Source organism: Callithrix jacchus, chromosome 12 (assembly GCF_049354715.1).
Source record: "Callithrix jacchus isolate 240 chromosome 12, calJac240_pri, whole genome shotgun sequence".
In the NCBI taxonomy this organism is placed as follows: Eukaryota; Metazoa; Chordata; class Mammalia; order Primates; family Cebidae; genus Callithrix; species Callithrix jacchus.
In genome coordinates this window covers 90,114,723-90,129,908 of record NC_133513.1, presented here as the reverse complement: position 1 = coordinate 90,129,908, position 15,186 = coordinate 90,114,723, and the positions used below count along the sequence as shown (strand labels likewise).

At 41.7% G+C, this 15,186-nt stretch overlaps 1 protein-coding gene across 5 annotated transcripts in view; it reads left to right on the top strand.

The window, feature by feature from the left end:
• The first annotated feature begins 215 nt into the window (after positions 1-215).
• The window catches only part of ARHGAP19 (Rho GTPase activating protein 19), a 67,725-nt gene continuing 52,754 nt past the window's right edge, over positions 216-15,186 (top strand). For all 5 annotated transcript variants that reach the window (XM_035268650.3, XM_054243192.2, XM_054243194.2 and 2 more), the window contains exon 1: positions 216-295. In XM_035268650.3, the coding sequence (XP_035124541.2) occupies positions 240-295 (56 nt within the window). In that variant the 5' untranslated portion in view covers positions 216-239. The remainder of the gene's footprint in view (positions 296-15,186) is intronic.

The following is a 15,186-nucleotide window of genomic DNA, read 5'->3' as shown; positions in this document are numbered from 1 at the left end:
CTCCCGGCAGGCCTCGGAGCTGGGTCGTCTTCCCCGCCCCTCCCTTTTTTTTTCGCCAGGGCTGGGAACGACCAATGATGGTTAGTCATTTGAATAGACCAATAATATATTAAACGGTTCAGGTTGAGGAGGGGCGGTCGAGTCATCCAACCGCACGGAAGAGGTGGAAACATATTAGCCAATCCAAAGATGTGGGGGCGGGACCTAAGGGGGGCGGTGAAAGAAGTTTGCTGACGAAGATGGCGACTGAGGCACTGAGTGAAGGGGAGGTGCCAGCCCGCGAATCCAGCCGTAGGTGAGCTGAGTTTGGTCCAGTTTCCTGGGAAACACGGCCTTGAGCTAGTCGTCCTGCCGCCTTTGCCTTCGGTCACGGTGGCGCACGGTTTGGGCTTTGTTTCTTTCTCCCATGGCGTTTCTCACGGTCTCGCCTGCGGGGGCTGAGGCGCGGGGGTCCGGCCTCAGTGTTGGGCTCCAGCCAGGTCCCCCGCTCCGTCCTGCCGTTGTCCTAGGGGGCTCCGCCAGCTGTGCTGGCTGGAAGCTGGGGGTGGCAGCGCTGATCGCCTTGGCGCCGAGACTCCTCTGGATGGCGAAGAAACGGAAGTCCAGGGCTGTTTAGCGAATTCTTCACGGTTACACACATCTCTTCATATATTCCCCAAGGCACTTAGCGCGTTCAGATCCGAGCAAGGATTTGATGTCAATTAGAAACTGTGTTGAGTCCTTGGGCCAGTTTTTAAACCTCTCTCGACTTCAGTTTCTTCATCTGTAGAGGGGCATGAGGATACCTGTTTCAAAGTATCAAGATTGAATAAGACAATCCATTTAAAGCTAGCACTGAGCTAAATCGATAATGACAACTCTACGCGATAGAGTTTTTTCTTCCTAGCGGAACAGCTAAGGAGCAGATGGGGGAGGGATCTGTAGTCCAGGACATCATGACTTTATTTCCATAGGATGTTCTTTCCTAAACAGCCACACCGAAATTTAGTGTTTCCAGGAAAGAGTTTCGAGGCGGTGTTGCCTTAGCCTTGAGACCTAAGTTGTCTTAATTGATTACAATGTTGTTTTTTGGTATACTTCAATAAATTGAATTTATTTACATTGCCTCAGCATAACTCAATAAAATACATCGATTTGGCGTCTTTTGGTTCCATTTGTACAGAATAGGAGATTCCAAGAATCTTGGGAAGCTGACTTTATGATCCCGAGCCTAGATGAGTGTGCTTGAGTGTGTTATTTAAAATATGATACGGGGCTGGGCGTGGTGGCTCATGCCTGTAATCCCAGCACTTTGGGAGGCCAAAGCAGGCAGATCACCTGAGGTCGGGAGTTTGAGACCAGCCTGGCCAACATGATGAAACTCTGTCTCTACTAAAAATGCGAAAATTAGGCAGGTGTGATGATGGGCGCCTGTAGTCCCGGCTACTTGGGAGGCTGAGGTCAAGGTTGCAGGGAGCTGAGATTGTGCCATTGCACTCCAGCCTGGGTGACAGAGCAAGACTCCGTTTCATAAATAAAAAAATAAATAAAATATGATATAGAAGAATTTGAATTTCTTTGTTTCTAACACAGGTCTCTTTCTGTTGCCCAGGCTGGAGTGCAGTGGCGCTATCAGAGGTCCCTGCAGCCTCAGTCTCCCGGGCTCAATCCATCCTCCCTTCTCAGCCTCCTGAGTAGTTGGGACTTCAGGCATCCCTTCTCAGCCTCCTGAGTAGTTGGGACTTCAGGCATGTGCCACTATGCCCACCTAGTGTTTTTTTTTTTTTTTTTTTTTTTTTTTTGTAGAATCAGGGGTCTTGCCATGTTGCCCAGGGTGATCTTGAGTTCCTGGCATAAGTGATTCTCCTGCCTTGGCCTACCAAAGTGCTGGGATTATAGGTGTGAGCCACTGCACCTGGCCTGAATTTCTTTCTTTTCTTTTTTTTTTTTTTTTTTGAGACGGAGTTTCGCTCTTGTTACCCAGGCTGGAGTGCAATGGCGCAATCTCGGTTCACTGCAACCTCTGCCTCCTGGGTTCAAGCAATTCTCCTGCCTCAGCCTCCCGAGGTGGGCGCGCACCACCATGCTCATGTCTTTTTAGTAAAGACGGTGTTTCACCTTGTTGACCAGGATGGTCTCGATCTCTTGACTTCGTGATCCACCCGCCTCGGCCTCCCAAAGTGCTGGGATTATAGGCGTGAGCCACTGCGCCTGGCCACCTGAATTTCTTTATAGTATATTATATTGCTAGTTGAATTTAAATTTTGAGTGAGAATATTAGATAATTACATGATCAGCAGGCATTCACACAATCTTACCTGAACCTGAAACCATTTCATCAATTCCATGTTGTAAAAGAGAAGTTTGGGATTTCTGTAAGGCATTTTGAGGGCAGGACACACATATGTGTTTATCACATATTCCCAGTGCTTAGCTTTGTGTAGGTGATCAGTAATTAGTGAATAATAATCTGTAATTTCTAAGAGAAATATTTTCTCATGGTGATAAATACTTTACAAATTCTTTCTTGCCCTGAAAAGATTAATCTTTCTAATGTTCTATTGATGTGTGGCCCCTTTTTTTGTCTGATTGGCACAGATGAATACATATTTAAATATTGAATGCAGAATATGGATCATTTAGAACTGTCCAGCTTTTTGTTTCTTCCTCCTCCTCCTCATTATTTTTTTATTTTAATTTTTGAGATGGAGTTTTGCTCTTCTTGCCCAGGCTGGAGTGCAATGGTGTGATCTCGGCTTACCGAAATCTCTACCTCCCAGGTTCAAGCGATTCTCCTGCCTCAGCCTCCTGAGTAGCTGGGATTACAGGCATGTGCCACCACACCTAGCTATCTCTGTATTTTTAGTAGAGATGGGGGTTTCTCCATGTTGGTCAGTCTGGTCTCAAACTCCTAACCTCAGGTGATCCACCCGCCTTGGCCTTTCAAAGTGCTGGGATTACAGGCGTGAGCCACCACATTCAGCCTCCTCATCCTTATTTTTAACACTGCTCCATTAGGATAATTTGTTATTATTATTTAATAATTTATAATTATTAAATTGAAAATGCTTAAACTTATTTTAATCAAATATTTATTTTTAAAAACTTATGATTTATTTTTTGTTGTTTTTTTGAGACAGGGTCTCACTTTGTGGTCCAGGCTGGAGAGTAGTGGCATGATCATGGCTCACTATACCCACGACCTCCTGGGCTCAAGCAATCCTCTCTCCTCAGCCAGTCTCAAGAAGCTGGGATTACAGGCATGTGCCATCAAACTTGGCTAATTTTTAAAATTTATTCTAGAGACTGGATCTTCCTGTATTACCCAGGTGGGCTTCAAACTCCTGGGCTTGAGCAATCCTCCTGCCTTAGCCCCTTATAGTGTTGGGATTATAGGCATGAGCCACTGCATCTGGCCAAAGATTTAAACAAGGAAAAATTGCTCTGACTCTTAAGATTCCCATGTTATGTTTTTGACCTGCTGATGAGGAACACCCCTTCCCTTCCATTTTTGGTCTCTATTAGTAGAATGGTCCTTTAAAATTTAACATGCTTCATTTGTTATACCTTCAGGTTACTCTTAAGTGGACAATACCAAAGGAGAATTCACAAATGGAAAAAATCCACTGTCAGACATAGTGGCTCATGCCTGTAATCCCAGTATTTTGGGAGGGGGAGGCGGAGGCAGGAAGATTGCTTGAGGCCAGGAGTTAGATCTAGCCTGGGCAATGTGGGGAGACCCTATAAAAAATAAAAAAAAAAGGCCGGGCACGGTGGCTCAAGCCTGTAATCCCAGCACTTTGGGAGGCCAAGGCGGGTGGATCACAAGGTCAAGAGATCGAGACCATCCTGGTCAACATGGTGAAACCCCGTCTCTACTAAAGATACAAAAAATTAGCTGGGCATGGTGGCGCGTGCCTGTAATCCCAGCTACTCAGGAGGCTGAGGCAGGAGAATTGCCTGAACCCAGGAGGCGGAGGTTGCGGTGAGCCGAGATCGCGCCATTGCACTCCAGCCTGGGTAACAAGAGTGAAACTCTGTTTCAAAAAAAAAAAAAAATAGCCAGGTGTGGTGATGGATACCTATGGTCTCAGCTACTTGGGAGGCTGAGGTGGGAGGATCAGTTGAGCTGGGGCGGGTGGAGGCTGCAAAGAGCCATCATCCCACCATTGCACGCCAGCCTGGGTGATAGAGTGAGACCCTGTATGAACAACAACAACAACAAAAACAAAAAAAGAAACTATCCACTTAACCAATAATAGTATAAACATAATAGAGACTTCTACGGGTCAAAGAGGAAAGGCGAGACTGGGTGTGGTGGCTCGTGCCTATAATCCCAGCACTTTGGGAGGCCGAGGCAGGTGGATCGCGAGGTCAAGAGATCGAGACCCTCCTGGTCAACAAGGTGAAACCCCGTCTCTACTAAAAATACAAAAATTAGCTGGGCATGGTGGTGCGTGCCTGTAGCCCAGCCACTTGGGAGGCTGAGGCAGGAGAATTGCTTGAACCCAGGAGGTGGAGGTTGCAGTGAGCCGAGATCGTGCCATTGCACTCCAGTCTGGGTAACAAGAGCAAAACTCTGTCTCAAAAAAAAAAAAAAAAAAAAAGAGGAAAGGCGAAAGTAGGAAATGAAATAAAGCTACTTCTCCCCATAATTGGCAGTAGGGAAATACATACAGCTTAGTATTTTCTTTTTGAGATGGGGTCTTGCTCTGTTGCCCAGGTTGGAGTGCAGTGGCACGATCTCTGCTCACCACAACCTCTGCCTCCCAGGTTCAAATGATTCTTCTGCCTCAGCCTCCTGAGTAGCTGGGGCTACAGGTGTGTACCACAATGCCTGGCTAATTTTTGCATTTTTGTTTTGAGATGGAGTCTCACTCTGTTGCCAGTCTGGAGTACAGTGGCATGATCTCGGCTCACTGCAGTCTCTGCCTCCTGGGTTCAAGTGATTCTCCTGCCTCAGCCTCCTGAGTAGCCGGGCCTACAGGTGCATGCCACCACACCCAGCTAATTTTTGCATTTTTAGTAGAGATGAGTTTCACCATGTTGGCCAGGGTGGTCTTGATCTCTTAACCTCATAATCTGCCTGCCTTGGCCTCCCAAAATGCTGGGATTACAGGTGTGAGCCACTGTGCCTTGCCAAATCTGGTTTTATTTTACATTTTATCAATAATCAGGCTTAGAGAGTTTGATCACATTTGTAAATAAGGCCTGTCTTGGAAGGAGAGGAAGGAAGAAAATAGAATTTTAGAATTAATCTGCATAAACTGGTAAGTGGCCTGAAACCACAGCATAAAGCAAAGCAGATAGTGATTCTTCCTTTGCACGAGTTTACTTTGATTGGTCGAAACAAGTGGGTTGGTAGTATTATAAAGAGTGATATAGGAAATCTGTACACTTTTTATTGGATGGTATCTGTAAACATTAAATTTGGCTTAGGGTGGGTGCAGTGGCTCATACCTTTAATTGCAGCACTTTAGGAGGCCGAGGTGGGCAGATCACTTGATGTCAGGAGTTTGAGACCAGCCTGGGAAATATGGTGAAACCCCATCTCTACTAAAATACAAAAAAAAATTAGCTGGGCATGGCAGCATGCACCTGTAGTCCTAGCTACTCAGGAGGCTGAGGCAGAAGGATTGCTTGAACCCAGGAGGCAGAGGTTGCAGTGAGCTGAGATTGTGCCACTGTACTCCAGGCTGGGTGACAGTGAGACTCTGTCTCAAAAAAAAAAAAAAAAAAAAAGAAAGAAAATTATCTGGGTATTGGGTATGGTGGCACATACCTGCAGTCTCAGCTACTTGGGAGGCTGAAGCAGGAGCATTACTTGAGCTCAAGAGTTTGAGACTGCAATAAGCTAGAATGCTGCCACTACACTCTGGCCTGGGTGACTGAGTGAGGCCCTATTGCGAAAAATAAATAAATAATAAATTTGTTTTAAAAAATTATATTAAAAAAATAACAAAATTTGTCATCTTACTTAGTAAGTGTATAGGTAATTAATGTTAACTAAATTTGCATTGTTCTGTGTCTAGTCATTTTTTATACAGAACATCTACAACCTACAAATCCACTGAAGCTTTAAGAGTATATACTTTCGGCTGGGCGCAGTGGCGCGCATGCCTGTAACCCCAGAACTTTTGGGAGGCCAAGGTAGGCAGATCACCTGAGGTCATGAGTTCAAGACCAGCCTGGCCAGCATGGTGAAACCCTGTCTCTACCAAAAATACGAAAACATTAGCTGGGCATAGTGGTGTGTGCTTGTAATCCCAGCTACTCCGCAGGTTGGGGCAGGAGAATCGAATGAACCTGGGAGGCGGAGGTTGCGGTGAGCCAAGATTACCACTGCACTCCAGACTGAGCTGCAGAGCAAGACTCAGTCTCAAAAAAAAAAAAAAACCCTTCCACACCTTACAAGTGGTACGATGGCACGATCTTGGCTCACTGCAACCTCTGCCTCCTGGGTTCAAGTGATTCTCCTGACTCAGCCTCCCAAGTAGCTGGGATTACAGGTGTATGCCACCAGGCCCAGCTAATTTTGTATTTTTAGTAGAGACTCTACGTTGGTTAGGCTGGTCTTGAATTCCTGACCTCAGGTGATTCACCTGCCTCAGCCTCCCAAAGTGTTGGGATTACAGGCATGAGCCACAGCGCCCAACCCTCTCTTCATTTTGAAAAGTGCTGGCCACTAACGTGTGTCAAAAACATTTTATGTTTCTTGAAAAAACTCTGAGAAACCAAAAAGCATCTTAAATATTAGCTATCATTTCCTCCCCCTGCCCACTGTCTAAATCCTAGTCTTTAAGATCTAGCTCAAATTTCTTGGCTATGGGTGAAAGATTCTCTCTTGAATTCGTAGAGCCTTTATTGTCTGTATCATGCATTTGGCCTGTTAATGATCTTGTATCATCTTTTGTGTTGTGGTCTTTAGCTACTGTTAGAAATTGTGTAGTACTTAGTGAATTTTCAGTTCCTGGAGGCTAGAGACTTAACCTTAGTTTTTGTCTCTGTACCTTACAATACCTTAAAGTTACAAAGCACTCAGTAGATCATGATTGGATTGATTTTAAATGACACGAGTGACTAATTTCTGGTTTGGGTACCGTATGTCTCAGAAAAGCAATTCACCTTCTTATGGTGGCTGATGAAAAGATTTATGGTTAAGTTTGTGGAATTTTGAGTATTTCTGGCTGACTGAAAGTATAGAAACTCTTTTCTTTTTTGAGAGTCTCGCTCTGTTACCCAGACTCTGGTATGCAGAGTCAAGAACACACCTCGCTGCAGCCTTGACCTCCTGGGCTCAAGTGATCCTTCTACCTCAGCCTCCTAAGTAGTTGGGACCATAGACTCAAGCAATCATGCCTGGCTAATTTAAAAACAAATTTCTTTGTTTCTTTCTTTTTCTTTTGTAGAGACAGAGTCTCATCATGTTGCCTAGACTGATTTCAAACTCCTAGGCTCAAGTGATCCTCCCACCTTGGCTTTTCAGAATAGTTTGCCAATTTAATTTTGATTAAGTTGTTCAATTAGTTTGAAATTTGGAGTAGGCATGGTGGCTCGTGCCTGTAATCCCAGCACTTTGGGAAGCTGAAGGTGTTGGGATTATAGGCATGAACCACTGTGCCTGGCCAGAAACTTTTAAATTTTCAATTCATCAACTTGTGTAGATATGAACAAGTCATGTGCCAGAACAAAAACCACTAGCTGTCTCTTGCATAGTATGTGTCACTCTGGACTTTGGAACAAATGAATGTAGAAGTAGTCTTTTAGGACCTAATCTGATCGTACATAGAAGTACTTCTAGTTTTAATTGCCTGAAACTCATGGCACTTAAAAGTCTGTAGGAGGCTGGGTGCAGTGGCTCATGCCTGTAATGCCAGCACTTTGGGAGGCTAAGGTGGGAGGACTGCTGAGGCCAGGAGTTTTGAGACTAGCTTGGTCAACATAGTGAGACCCTGGGCTATTAAAAAAAAAAAAAGTAGCCAGGTGTGGTGACACACACCTTTAGTCTTAGCACTTTGGGAGGCTGAAGTGGGAGGATCCCTTGAGCCCAGGTGTTCAAGTCTGCAGTGAACTATGATTGCACACTGCATTCCAGCCTGGTCAATAGAGTGAGACCCTGTCTCAAAAAAAAAAAAAAAAAAAGAGAGGCTCATGGAGCATTGACTCTACTTTTCTGAGGAGTAAACATTTTTTAGATAAATGATAAGAAAGAGATTGTATTGTCAGTGAAGCATTCTATAGCACTTTCTCCCAAATTAATAGGAAATTTTGATGTTACGGTTTTTTTTCTTTTTTTTTTTTTGAGATACAGTTTTACTGTGTTGCCCAAGCTGGAGTCCAGTGGCATGATCTCAGCTCACTGCAACCTCTACCTCCCAGGTTCAAGTGATTCTCCTGCCTCAGCCTCCCTAGTAGCTAGGATTACAGATGTGCACCACCACACCCAGATAATTTTTTTGTATTTTTAGTAGAGATGGGGTTTCATCATGTTGGCCAGGGTGGTCCTGAACTCCTGACCTCAAATGATCTGCCCTTCTTGGTCTCCTGAAGTGCCGGGATTACAAGTGTGAACCACCACACCCAGCGTGATGTTACTTTTTTAATACAAATAACTTTCTTCCCATTGTACATTAGCATGGGGAAGACAAATTAAGGAAGATGTCAGCAACAGAATTAATGGTAATTCATGTGACACCCAAAAGATAAAAATTACCAAGTAAATAAATAAGTCAGTAAATTGGCATTATTGATGCTCATCATTCTTGACTGAGAACATTATATTGTCATGGGATTCCAAAAATGCTTAGGTTAAGAAGGCAGGCAATCAAGAGTTTTTTCATCTCAGAATAGTTTGCCAATTTAATTTTGGTTAACTTGTTCTATTGGTTTGAAATTTTGGCTGGGCACAGTGGCTTGTGCCTGTAATCCCGGCATTTTGGGAAGCTGAAGTGGGAATATTACAGGCCCAGGAATTCAAGACCAGTCCTGGGCAACATAGAGAGACTTGTTTCTACAAATAATAAAAAAAAAATAGCCAGGTGTGGTGGTGCATGTCTGTGGTCCCAGCTACTAGGGAGGCCGAGGTGAGGGAATTGATTGTGCCCAGGCAGTTGAGGCTACAGTGAGTTGTGATTGTGCCATTAAACTCTAGCCTGGGCAACAGGGAGACACAATCTAAACACACATGCACACAAGCAAGCAAGCAAGAAATTTGTTCAGGTTGAGATCAAATATAGGGGCTAAATATATTTGCAGACTTTTGGAGTATAAATTAGAGATAATTTTGTAGTCCATACTACAAAACATTGCACAGCTACTCTTAAGGGTATATAAATGTTTCAAAAATGTTATCTAAGAAATTGGGTATCATTCCCTGAATTGTGGTACTACTTATTAATGTTGAACTGTCTCTAGTATTAAAAAGCACCAACAGCTTGGGCATATAGGGCCTGTTTAGTTTTCTCTTCTCTCTTTATGTACAACTTTCATGATACTGGCTTAAATTTCATATGTAGAAAGAGGGAAGAATACAGTCTTGTCTTTGATAGTTGTATTTCTTTTTTTTATTTTATAAAATTTATATTTATTCCTTTCTCTTTTTCATATAACCAAGAATGAGATAGTTGTGTTTCTTATCTAACAGCTTTCCAACAAAGTGACACATTTAAAGCCGTGTTTCAGAGCCTTTTAGAGTTGAAAAAGCAGTAAGAGACAGTGCATACTTCTCTCAGGGTGGTAAATCAGATTTAGACAACTTTAAATATAGCTCATATTTTGATAAATCTTGCCAAGGTTGTGGTTCTTGGAAAACAAATCAAGTTAGGCAATTCACCAGGGAGGAAACATTTAGTTTTGTGGGTGTGCAGTTTTGGTATAGTCAGCCAAAAGATACATCTGCAGGATGCAGTCTTTTTTTTAACTGCCTTGAATTTTGCAGATTCATGGCTTCAACATGCCTCAGAAGCACTTGCATTTCATTTTTCTATAATTGATTTTTCAGCTGTGGATTGTTTCCAGTCCTTTCACTGAGCATATCACCTTACATGTAGGGTTCCATCTAGTGGTAAAAGTGGTAATTGTAGACTATAAGTAGGTTATATATTTTTCTATTATTACTAGACTGATAAATTTATGCCACTTTGACATGCTAGGCCACAGTCCATTTGATTGAGACTCATTTGGCATGCTCTTCTCAATTCTGTTCACTATATTATGTCTTGAGTTAGGATAAAAATAATGCAGCTTTCAGGCTTTAAAGTGAGTTAGGATAAAAATAATGCAGCTTTCAGGCTTTAAAGTGGCTAAGAGTCATGACATTGTCTGCACAAGACAGCATTTTCTGTCACTTACAGAAAGTTACATTTGGCATGTCAAGAAAAAAAAAACATAATCCCAAAGCAGCAACCATTTAAAATAAAAGACTGCCACAAGAATTCATGCAGAATATTTAAAATTTTTCTGTTGAACAAAATGATTTAACTGATTTTTTTCTTTAAAGATGATGCTCTCAAATAGATTATATGCATCTTTTGGAAATTTAAAGATCCTGGAAAAGCATCTTCCATGTGGGACATCTTGAAAGATAGTATTTTGGTTTCAGTAAGTTACATTAATGAATCTCCAGTCCTTATCAGTGTAATGGGTCTGTTTACAGAGTGTAAGTTTGTGGATGGGCGCGGTGGCTCACGCCTGTAATCCCAGCACTTTGGGAAGCCGAGGTGGGCAGATCACGAGGTAAGGAGATGGAGACTATCCTGGCTAACACGGTGAAACCCCGTCTCTACTAAAAATATAAAAAATTATCTGGGCGTGGTGGCATGCCTCAAAGATGAGGCAGAATTGCTTGAACCCGGGAGTCGGAGGTTGCAGTGAGCTGAGATCAGACCACTGCACTCCAACGTGGGCGACAGCGCAAGACTCCATCACAAACAAGCAAACAAAAAACAGAGTATAAGTTTGTTTCTTAGATTTGCGGAATTTATGAAGAAAGAAAATTATAACATTACCCAGCTTCAACAAATCTTAACATTTTGCCGTATTTGCTTCCAATGCTCCCCTTTTCCCATAGCTCAGTAATTTATCCACAAGAACATTATTAGCACTTCAGGAGCTCTTTTCATACCTTCATGCCTCCTCTTAATCACTATCCACAAAAGGGAACTATTATCCTGAATATTATGCTTCTCTTTACAGTTTGCCACTTAAGCAAGTATCTCTAAAACTAGTTTCATTTATTTAAAACATTTGATATAAATGTCATCATATAGTATGTAGTTGTCTGTGTGTGTGTGTGTATGTGTGTGTGTGTGCGACTTCTTTTGCTTTTCATCTGTGAGATTTAACTATGATTGTACATATAGCTAGAGTCTGTCCATTTTCATTACTGTTTAATATTCCATTGCAAATAAAGCCATTAAATAAAAATTCTTCTGGACATTTTGCTTTCAGTTTTGGCTGTTCAGAAAATAATGTTGTGGGCTGGGTTTGATGGCTCATGTGTGTAATCCCAGCACTTTCAGAGGTGGGATTTGCTTGAGCCCAGGAGTTCAAGATCAGCCTGCTTAACATGGTGAAACCCTGTCTCTACTAAAAATACAAAAATTAGCTGGGCATGATGGCACTCATCTGTAATCCCAACTACTCAGGAGGCTGAGGCATGAGAATCACTTGAAACAAAGAGGTGGAGGTTGCAATGAGCCAGAATAGTGCCATTGTCCTCCAGCCTGGGTGACAGAGTGAGTCTCTGTCTCAAAAAAAAAAAAAGATAAAAAAATAAAGAGCAGAAATTAATGAAATAGGCTCGGTGTGGGTGGCTCATGCCTATAATCCCAGCACTTTGGGAGGCTGAGGCTGGTGGATCACCTGAGGTCAGGAATTTGAGACCAGTCTGGCCAACATGGTGAAACCCTGCCTCTACTAAAAATACAAAAATTAGCTGAGCATGCTGGTGTGTGGCTGTAATCTCAGCTACTTGGGAGGCTGAGCCAGGAGAATTGATTGAACCTGGGAGGTGGAGGTTGCAGTGAGCCAAGATCATGCCACTGTACTCCTGCCTGGGAGACAGAGCAACATTCTGTCTCAAAAAAAAAAAAAAAAAAAGAAACAAGAAACTAATAAAATAAACAACAAACATGTACCATAGAGAGGTTCAACAAATCAGGAAAGCCAGAATTTGGAACTTGATAATGCTAATTACATTGAAAAACAAATTACCAATATCAGGAACAAAGAGGAGGACATTATTGTGGAACCTAGAGACATTTAAAAAGATAAGAGGATGGCCGGGTGCCTGGCTCATGCCTGTAATCCCAGCACTTTGGGAGGCCAAGGCAGGTGTATCACAACGTCAGGAGTTCAAGACCAGCCTGGCCAATACGGTGAAACCCCGTCTACTAAAAATACAAAAAAAGGTGTGTGTGGTGGCAAATGCCTATAATCCCTACTACCTGTGAGGCTGAGGCAGAAGAGTCAGTCGCTTGAACCTGGGAGGTGGAGGTTGCAGTGAGCCGAGATTGCGCCACCACACTCCAGCCTGGGTGATAGAGTGAGATTCCGTCTCAAAACAATAGCAACAAAAAACATAAGAGGGTATTATATACAATTTATACCAGTAAAGTTTGAAGGTTTATGTGAAATAGACAAATTTATTGAAATGCACAACTTAATAAAATTAACACAAGAAGTAAAGGAAAATGTGAGTAGGTCCATAACATAAAATAAATGGAATATGTAAAGAAAAACCTTTTCACAAAGAAAACTCTAGGTTCAGATGGCTTCATCAGCAAATTCTGTCATATATTTAATGAAGAAATAACACTAATCTCACATAAATTTTTTCAGAAAATAGAAAATAAGACATATAGGCTGGGCACAGTGGCTTATGCCAGTAATCCTAACACTTTGGGAGGCCGAGGTGGACGCATTGCCTGAGCCCAGGAGTTCAAGATCAGCCTGGGCAACATGGTGAAACCTCATCTCTGCTGAAATACAAAAAATTAGCCCGGCGTGGTGGCGTGTGCCTGTAGTCCCAGCTATTCAGGAGGCTGAGGCAGGAGAATTGCTTGCACCCGGGAGGCGCAGGTTGCAGTGAGCTGAGATTGCACCATTACACTCCAGTTTGGGCGACAGAGTAAGACTTCGTCTCAAAAAAAAAAAAAAAAAAAGACATATTTCCCACCTAAGTGTATAAGGCTAGAAAAAACATCTTTTTTTTTTAGTCTGTGGCTTATCTAGTATTTTATTATTACTTTTAAGGTTTTATATTTATTTATTTATTTAATATGAATGATTAGTATGTTCACATGAATATAAAATCCAGAAAATACAAAAGGGCATACAGTGAAAACCTAATGAAGATATTACAAGAAAGGAAAATTTAAGACCAGTCTCACTTATGAATGTATGGGAAACCTAAACAAACTATTAGCAAACCAAATTCAACATGTAAAAATGATAATATGTCATAATAAAATTGAGTTATTCTAGAAATGCAAGGTTGGTTAAACATTAGAAAATCATTATTATTTACCATAAATGAGAAAAATTATATGATCAATAGATGCACAAAGTTTTGATAAGTATTTGATAAAATTAAATGCCAATACACAACTTTATTTATTTATTTATTTTGAGACGGAGTTTCGCTCTTGTTACTCAGGCTGGAGTGCAATGGCGCGATCTCGGCTCACCGCAACCTCTGCCTCCTGGGTTCAGGCAATTCTCCTGCCTCAGCCTCCTGAGCATCTGGGATTATAGGCACGCGCCACCGTGCCCAGCTAATTTTTGTATTTTTAGTAGATACGGGGTTTCACCATGTTGACCAGGATAGTCTTGATCTCTTGACCTAGTGATCCACCCGCTTCAGCCTCCCAAAGTGCTGGGATTACAGGCGTGAGCCACTGTGCCCGGCCTTATTTTATTTTATTTTTTTGAGGCAGAGTCTTGCCCTGCCGCCCAAGCTGGAGTGCAATGGTGTGATCTTGGCCTACTGTAACCTCCACCTCCTGGGTTCAAGCCATTCTCCTACCTCAGCCTCCTGAATAGCTGGTATTACAGGTGCATGCCACCATGCCTAGCTAGTTTTTTGTGTCTTTAGTAGAGATGGGGTTTCACAATGTTGGCTGAACATGGTCTTGAACTCTTGACCTCAAGTGATCCTCCTGCCTCCTGCCTTGGTCTTCCAAAGTGCTGGGATTACAGGTTTGAGCGACTGTGTTTGGCCTCCCAATACACAATTTTAAATAAGTAAATAAATAAACAGCAGAGGCAAATTACCTGAGTGTGGTGGTGGGCGTCTATAATCCTAGCTACTTGGGAGGCTCAGGCAGGAGAATTGCTTGAGCCTAGGAGGCAGAGGCTGCAGTGAGCTGAGATCACCCCACTGCATTCAAGCCTAGATGTCAAGAGTGAGACTCTGTCTCAAAAAACAAAACAAAACAAAACATAGCAAACTGAGAATAAAAATATACCACTTGAATCTGATTTTGCTAAGTGATGAGTTAGGAAAGATACTATTTTTAAATTTACTTTACTCTGATAATGTGAAGTTGAGATTCTTTTTTTTTTTTTCAAATCTGGCTAAAAGAGCAGAGATTCTTTTTATGTTTATTAGTTATTAGGCCCCCTTTTCTATGCGTTACTGATCATGTCATTTAACTAATTTTCTGCTGAGTCAAGTGTCTTTTCCTTGCTAATTTTTAGGCTTACTGATAAATTCTGAATACTGATTCTTGGTTATATGCATGGTAAACATCTTTTTTTTCAGTCTGTGGCTTGTCTAGTATTTTATTATTTTTTTTCTTTTTTTTTTTCTTAACAGCATGCAGTTTATGTAGCACTTTCATATTATTACTTTTAAGATTTTAGATTTATTTATTTACTTATTATGAATAGTTAGTATGTTCACATGAATATAAAATCCAGAAAATACAATAGAGCATACAGTGAAAAGTTTCTCTCCCACTCCTCTTCCCCTTTTATTCACTTTTCCTCTTTAGAGGCATTGTACTTCATTTTTAAGAAATTTAGTTTGTAATGTCATTTGTTATACAGAAAAATTTAATGTAATTAAATTTATGATTCTTTCGTTGGGGACTGTGCTTTTTATGTCTTGTTTAAGCACCTCTTCTTCTGTCATTAACTTATTCTGTATTTTTAAATGTTTTTAAATTTGGCTTTTCATATTTAGATCTTTATTTTGTTTGGAAT